Source organism: Lethenteron reissneri, chromosome 16, assembly GCF_015708825.2.
Source record: "Lethenteron reissneri isolate LAM-NWPU_2019-01 chromosome 16, ASM1570882v1, whole genome shotgun sequence".
NCBI classification, from domain to species: Eukaryota; Metazoa; Chordata; class Hyperoartia; order Petromyzontiformes; family Petromyzontidae; genus Lethenteron; species Lethenteron reissneri.
The window spans coordinates 6,105,334-6,113,623 of NC_083794.1; the positions used below are offsets into that span (position 1 = coordinate 6,105,334).

The window sequence follows — 8,290 nt, forward strand, 5'->3', positions numbered from 1 at the left end:
TTATTATGCTTTATTTTTATTATTTTATTATCTCCCTTCTACGTGACTTTACCGAAAGAACCAAGAAGATGAATCCCTGCAATTTCGATTTAAAGCTTTCGTGACTGCAGGGATTCCTCTTCTTGGTTCTTGGTCGTGAGAATGATTTTAATATGTTATTTTTATTATTTTATTATCTTCCCTTCTACGTGACTTTACCGAAAGAACCAATAAGATGAATCCCTGCAGTCACGAAAGCTTTACATCGAAACTTTGTGGAGTTTGTTTTTGACTCTTCCATCTCCTCGCAAACCCATCCACTCCTTCCCTGACGCTCCCCGACCCCTCCGTGACCCCCCGAGATGCCCTCGATCGCGGTCACACATTCCTCTATCCGTGCACTCTCCACCGTAATCTCTGTCAAGCGTCTTGAGTGAAGGCGCTCTCAAACGAATATGAAATTATATACAAGCTAAACGCCAATTAGTTACTACTTCAGAACGGAAGCAGGTGGATTGCTTCACTGCGGTGTTTTTTTATTTTCTCGAAGATTTGCTGGTTTATCCCAGGATGTTTCTGTTGTGCGTCGTCGCTTTAAGATGTTTCTGTGTTCATAGTTTTGTTTGTTGCGGTTGCACCCGACTCAAGAGACGCATGGCTCACAGGGCCGTACCTAATAAATGAAACTTGAACTGTTCCCGTAAATCGCCCGATGATGCTGCTTGATGTAATCACCAGCGAAACGTCGTACTGCTCAAATTGTAAATGCTGTGAATTTACTCTCCAACACAGCGGTGGTGCTGAAGTGGTAACTAATTGGCGTTTTGTTCACGTGACAAATCCCTGACTAATTGGCTGCGTCGGGTGGCGGAGGGTTACGACACATTTATACTTACGCGATCTAACCCCCCCCCCCCCCCCCCCCCCCAAAAAAAAACCTTTATTCTTCTTGGTTCTTTCGGTAAAGTCACGTAGAAGGGAAATAATAAAATAATAAAAATAAAACATAATAAAATACAATTCTCACGACGTTTCAGCCACAACGCAAGCAGCCGTCCCCAGGCGAAGAACAGGTCTGTCGGGAAGACAGCGTCTGAAGATGAACCCCTGCAGTCACGAAAGCTTTAAATCGAAATAAACCCTTTATTGTAATAGTATTGGTCGCGAAAGCCTGCGGCGTGTTAAACTGAGGTTACACTACCCGAATCAGCACCACGGTCGTGTGGGAGCACGTAAATTAACTCAACTAACTTTCATTTCGCCGGGTAGAGCCCGCTGAACTGTGATCAATTCTCCACAGGCGACCTGGCCACACATGTTGATAGCTCATGGTCCAAGTGGATTATATCATTATCATCATCATCACGGTGATCATCGCGTGGGAGTTTATAGTAGCGACCAAATCATCTGGACGCGAGTTTATTCTAAATGTGGAACGTGGGGGGGGGGGGGCGACCCAGAGAACAATCCACACAACCACCACGTGGAGACACACAGGGAGAGAGAAAAGAACACGTGGAGACACAGACAGAGAGAGAGAGAGAGAAAAACACGTGAAGGCAGAGACACAGAGAGAGAGAGAGAGAAACACGTGAAGGCAGAGACACAGAGAGAGAGAGAGAGAAAAACACGTGAAGGCAGAGACACAGACAGAGAGAGAGAGAAAGACACACGTGGAGAACTCCAAATATACAACATCAGGCGTCGTCAGGGTCCGGGATCGAACCCACAGTTTCCCCTGCGTATCCGGCGAGGGAGTTAACATCTCCTCGCCACGGCAGCATTGACGCAGTATAACCAAAACTCTGCAGAGGTTTCGAGACGCAGTGCATCGTCAACGAGAGCGAGGCTTGTTTAAATCGATGTTACTGGACGTCTGTTTAAAAAAGGAGCTTTATGGCTCATCGGATTCCTCCAGAACAGATGAAGATAATTGATTCTGATTCTGAATGCCGGTGCACGACCAGATGTGATCATCTTCGGAACTCAGAAGGCCGGGGAAAGACAGTCGAATGGGAGCTTCAGGGTTACTCTTGTTCAGTTTTTAGCCACTTAAAGGGATAACTGTTTAACAAAGACAAAGCTCCCCCGTATAGCCTTAACAGACTGTAGAGGCAAGTGCTGTTAGCGAGCACCTACGAAGGCCGGCACGGGCACACGAGGGGGTAGGTGGCCAACACTACACCCGGCCGCCTTTTTCTCCCGAGTGGCGATGTTTACACATCGCACTAGGTACTCATTTGAGGCTGAGTAGACCTAGGGGAAGCCCCGGGACCGGTTACAAACAATCGTCAGTGGCGTTTGGCGTTAGTTGGAATCGAACTCGGGTCGCCAGGTTCGTAGTGCAACGCGCTCACCGTTACGCTATCGTTTCCGCACGCACACACGGACACACGGACATCTTCGATTAGCCAAACATAATGTTGGGGCTATCGCTGTTAGCGAGCACCTATTAAGGGTGCCACCAATGATAACAAAACATCACCTAAAGTATCGTCTTAAGATTCAGTTGCACTCAGACGCAATGTCGGCCCTTGTGCCAGGCTAGGTGCGCTTTGAGGCCACGTGAAATGTTCGAGATTTCGCTGACAGGAGGTCACGGGACAGACCCCGACGTGGTCTGTGTCGAACACAGCTTCCACTCGAATCGCAGTGCTGGTGTTCGTGCCAGGCTAGGTGCAGTTGTCATCACGTTTGTGTTCCACACACACACATAGGCTAGTGTACATCTAGCGAGCACGACCGCCTTTGTATCGCGAGTGCTGACATTGATACCGAATCCGAATCTGTATTTAGACTGGAGGAATCCGATGAGCTATGAAGCTCTTTATCAACGGGGCCTGCGCGTGCCAGCGAGTTACAAGCAGACAGCGCACAAGCAACAACACTCATCCAAGTCTGATTCTCCCCAAGGGAACATTCGGCCCGCGGGCCGTATAAGGCCCGCAAATGAATTAGGTCTGTTCCAGCCATCACATTAGGGGGTGAGTTAATTAAACGTTTGACCAAATATAACGGGCTAATTGTTAAGTTGATCATTTTTCATGGCCCGCGAATGGATGTTATAAATATCCAAATGGATTTTATTTTTCGATGTAAAGCTTTCGTGACTGCAGGGATTCATCTTCTTGGTTCTTTCGGTAAAGACATCACGTAGAAGGGAAGTAATAAAATAATAAAAAATTAAACATAATAAAATAATTCTCACGACGTTTCGGCCACAACGCAAGCAGCCCTTGGCAGGACAAAAAGGTTCCCCATCCCTGCGCCTAAGGAAAGGAAAACTCCGAACGGGAATTGACACCACTCCCCACCGATGGCGTGCCCGTGGCCGGGAATCGAACTCAAGCAACACACACACACAGACACACACCTGAGCGCGCGCGCGCGTGCGCGTGCTCAGGTGTGTGTCGACAGCATAGACGCGTTCGCACCTCCATTTGCCGGTTGTGCCGCCTTCTTGACCCACTCGAATCCACCTCCTTTCTGGAGACCAACTCCAAGATGCCCGATTCCTACACCACCAACACCGCCGCCGCCACCTCCACCGCCTCCACCACCTCCACCGCCACCACCACCGCCAGGTCCGCCTGGCCCCAGGGAGGGCATCACGGAGCCACCGGCAGTCTGCACGGGCCCGAAGTCTGCCGACGGCGAGTAGAACACTTGACCAGAGTGCAGCGACGTGGGGATGGTGCCCGGCGGTGCCAGCGCGAATCCGTGCCAGTCGTCGCGCGGCTGAGCCACGTAGGGGTGAGGCCACGAGGTGGACTGCAGGCCGTGGTGGTCGCCGGGAGCTGTGTGGTAGCCGGGCGGATAGTCCGGGTGGTGGTGGTGCGGGTGGTACTGTGGTGGCACCGCGAAGTTGGTCGGTGGGCCCAGGTTGATGTTGGGTGGACGCGAGCTCGCGAACATTGGCGGCGTGGAACCGTTCGGGTCCTTCTCCTGCAGCCGGTAGTTGATGTACATTGTCACTTTTGTTTGTTGTTGGTGGTGGTGGTTGGTTGTTGGTTGTTGTTGGTTGTTGTTGTTGGTTGTTTTTGTTGTTGTTGTAAAAATGGCTTTTTTGCAAAGTTGGTGTGAGATTGGTTGAAAGTGCTGCTGCTGCTGCTGCTAAACCAAGCAACTTTGGGAAATAAGCTTATATCAGACTGGTTGTTGTTGTTGATTGTTGTTGACTGTTGTTGATTGTTGTCTAAACAAAAACGACAGTTTAGTTGTGCAGAACTGTATCTCGCACTTGACGCCGATGGTGCTCAGTGTCGATCGTCTCGTATCAGACGCCGGAAAGTTGCACCGCAGTTAGCGTCACACTCGGAACAGCCTAAGCTGCGTGTTGCCGTGTCAACCACGCGTTGTTGTGGTTGTTGTTGTTGTTGTTGTAGCCGTTGTTGTTGTTGAATACAATGTTCCCGTCCAAGCCTTGGCAATAGGCAGCGGTGGTTGCAGTCGATGTGTAGACACAAACAACAGTCGCCGTTTAGGAATTGTTGTTGTTGATGATGATGATTATTATTTACGAAAGCGTTCCCACGTCAAGGCGTCCACCACGTCTACCCGCCACGCTAAATCTTGTGTATCTCCCACAGGGTGAGGGTGGTGGTGGTGGTGGGGGGGGGGGGGTTGTACCGTGGGTATCTGTCCCACGTTGGTCTGTAGCAGAACCTCCTCCTTGATGCCGCAGCGAACCACGACGCACCGACCCGACCAGCCGCACTGCTCGCGACAACTGTCAAGAATGTCTCAGCGTATTGAGCTGTTATGACAAACGCACGCACACGCACGCACACACGCACGCACACAGGCGTCTCAACGGTGCAATACACCCGTGTGCGTGTGTGTGTGTACGTGTTTGTGCGTGCGTGCGTGCGCGCGTGTTTGCGTGCGCGTGTGTGTGTATATATATAAAAAGAAGTCAAGATTACAGAGTGCCGGCCCAATAACGTCGCCCCCCTCCCCTTTCGACGTGACTTTAAAACGAACCTGTTGGCGATCGGGCGCGAGATAAGGCGATGCAATCATTAACGGAGCTTTACGACCCGGCAGCGGGCAATGATCGAGAGCTCGGCTTGCACGGATAGGTGCGACGTGACGTGGGCTGTTGGGGCGTGGGGGGGCTGTTAGAGAAACGATATTGCCACGTGGGGGTGTGGGGGGGGGTGGTGGCGAGGGGGGGGGGGGTCTTGGGGAGGGAGGGAGGGAGGTGGACCGCGCGGTTTTCTTCACAGGAGATGCGACGGGCGGCCCAAGCGTCTGAAACTCCAGCCGACAGCGACCTGGGGTTCAACTCCGTTGCGTGGGTGTGTGTGTCTGTGTGTGTGTGTATGTGTGTGTCTGTGTGTGTCTGTGTTTCTGTGTGTGTCTGTGTGTGTGTGTCTGTGTGTGTCTGTGTCTGTGTGTCTCTGTGTGTGTGTGTCTGTGTGTGTGTCTGTGTGTGTGTGTCCGTTTGGTTTGGTACAGATATAATGGGAGGCTGATCGACGCCCGGGTGCGATCAAGGGATGGCTCCCTATTGGTCAACCACGTTATGTATGGCGATGATTTGGTAATAGCTGCTCATTCAGAAGAGGAGTTGGAGGCGCTGCTGCTGAGACTGGAGCGTGCCACTAAGAGGTGGGGCCTTACCATCAGCCCCACCAAAACCAAGCACCTGCCTGGGTATTTTGTACCATCGGACACTCCACCCCCACAACTCCCAATTGGTGATGGGGCAGTTGTGGAGAGAGTGGAGAGTTTCCCATACCTGGGCAGTATGCTTATGACCGGCTCCAGTCTATCAGCAGAGGTCTCACTCCGAATCAGTCGAGCGGCAATATCTTTTCATCGGTTGCGTAACGCTGTGTGGAAGCTACCTGGTCTGTCGCTCCGCACGAAGCTTCAGGTCTTCTCGGCCACGGTCATTCCCTCCCTTCTCTACGCTTGCGAGACGTGGACCCCCCTGGTGGAGCATCTTCGCCGGTTGGAAACATTTAGGCTGGCCTGCCTACGATCCATCCTGGGTTTAACCAGGCTGGATTGTGTGAGGAGCTCACAAATCCTTGAAAGATCTGGGCAAAGTCCCATCAGTGAGCCCCTCCGGCAGGCAAGGCTGCGTTGGCTGGGTCATGTAGCCCGCATGCCCAGCCACCGCATGCCTAAACAGCTTTTGTTCGGCCGGATCGAGGGGGCTAGACGGGCGCGGCACGGGCTGGAGAAGAGATGGAGTGATGTGGTACAGGAGGACGTGGAGCTGAGTGGACTTGCCGATGACTGGTACCAGCGGTGTCAAGATCGGCCTCAGTGGAGGAGGCTCGTGAAGGACGCTACTGGGCAGTTGGAGGCAGTCGCCCTCCAACAACAACGGAGGGCGGAGGAGCGACGCTCACAACAACGAGCGGAGCGCCGGGTGGCTAAAGCACAGCAAGTTGGCACAGTAGGGGGCACAGGTGGTGCATCAGCCAGTCATCTCGGTCATCTCGGTCAGTCGACCAGTGGCACCTGGGTCTGCCCCGTGACCTCCTGCCAGCGGGCTTTCGACACTTCACGTGGCCTCAAGGTGCACTTGGCCTGGCACAAGCATCGTGGTGACGTCACCGCCACTTAGTGGCGAATGGCGGTTGTTGTTGTTGTTGTCTGTGTGTGTGTCTGTGTGTCTGTGTGTGTCTGTGTGAGTGTGTCTGTGTGTGTCTGTCTGTCTGTGTGTGTCTGTGTGTGTGTGTCTCTGTGTGTGTCTGTGTGTGTGTGTATCTGTGTGTGTGTCTGTGTGTGTGTCTTTGTGTGTGTGTCTGTGTGTGTGTCTGTGTGTGTGTCTGTGTGTGTATGTGTCTGTGTGAGTGTCTGTGTGTGTGTGTCTGTCTGTGTGTGTGTGTCTCTGTGTGTGTCTGTGTGTGTGTCTGTGTGTGTCTGTGTGTGTCTTTGAGTCGAGCAACTACGAAGGCCACCGCTGTGGCACACGGGGGGGGGGGGGGGTGGTGAGTTGGTCGCTCGCTAACAGCACTTGCCCCTACAGTCTGTTAAGGCTATACGGGGGATCTTTGTCTTTGTGTAGGTGTCTTGTGTAGGTGTGTGCCATGAACCATTCGACCCGAGTTTGATTCCCCGCCCACGACCACCAACACCCAGTGACGATTATTATCTGAACCGGTCCTGTGCCTCCCCTAGGTCGACTCGGCCTCAAATGAGTATCTGCTACGATGTGTAAGCGTTGCCACGAGGAAGACAAAGGTGGCCGGGCGTGTTGCTGGCCACGCACTCGCTCGCGTGCTGTGCCAATCTTCGCAGATGTTCGCTAACAATCCTTGCCCAACAATCTTTAAAGGCTATACCGGGGGGTGGGGGGAGATGAATCTTTATCTTTGCCAGTGAGTCTTTGTCTTGTGAAAGGTGGTTCTAGATTAGGTTTTTTTCGGTAAAGTCAAGTAGGTAAAAAATTTTAAATTTAAATTACACCTGGCTTGTGTTGCCTCCGAAACGTCGTGATTTTTATTTTATTTTTTATTTTACTTCTAGTAATTTTCATTTAAATTTTTTACCTACGTGACTTTACCGAAACAACCTAAGAACTTGTGAAAGGTGCTCGCTCAGAGCACTTGTCCACACCGTCTCTCTGGCTGCACGGGGGACCTTTGTCTTATTTGTTGTGAGCGTGCGTGTGCGTGCGCGTGCGTGGCATAGTCTCAAAGTGCACCTGGCCTGGCACAGGCGGCTAAAGGCGTTGGCTTAGTCGATAGTCAGCTGGTGCATGTGCCAGGTAAGCTGATTCCACACGGTGACTTCCTGCCTCAAAAGTGCACCTAGCCTGGCACGCCCCATGCCCCCCCCCCCCCCCCACCGCCGGTGTTGGGTGAGAGGAGAGGGGGGGGGCGAATTTCGTGCAGCGCCTCCAACTCGGAGTCGTTTTTGTTGAGTTTTTGGCCACCAGAATTCGAACCGAGGCTTTAAACCTTTGCGCGTTTTGGGGCCGTCCATAAATGACGTCACGCATCTAGGGGGGGGGGGGTTCAGACATTTGTGACGATGTGTGACGAGGCGGGGGGGGGGGAGAAATGTGACGTCACATCAAAATGCGCAACTTTAAATCAATATAGACAACACGTTCTACTTAATTAAATAGACGTTCTAATAAATGTTTTCTCCTACAACATCAGAGTGCAGCGCCACATTAAATACGCACTTCAATGACAATAGTTTAAAGCGATTTGAAGCACGTTTTTTTTGTGTGGGGGGGGGGGCAGAGCTTTGTGACGTCATATTTGAAGGGGGGGGGGTCAAAAATCGTCCAAAATCGCGTGACGTCATTTATGGACGGCCCCTTTGCCCAATGTCTCTTGCA

General features: G+C 52.0%; 1 protein-coding gene across 2 annotated transcripts in view; it reads right to left on the reverse strand.

The window, feature by feature from the left end:
* LOC133342883 (homeobox protein CDX-1-like) overlaps positions 1-4,705 on the reverse strand; it is a 51,680-nt gene extending 46,975 nt beyond the window's left edge. For both annotated transcript variants that reach the window (XM_061552245.1, XM_061552246.1), the window contains exon 1: positions 3,414-4,705. In XM_061552245.1, coding sequence (XP_061408229.1) covers positions 3,414-3,948 — 535 coding nt within the window. In that variant the 5' untranslated portion in view covers positions 3,949-4,705. The remainder of the gene's footprint in view (positions 1-3,413) is intronic.
* Between the last annotated feature and the right edge of the window lie 3,585 nt (positions 4,706-8,290).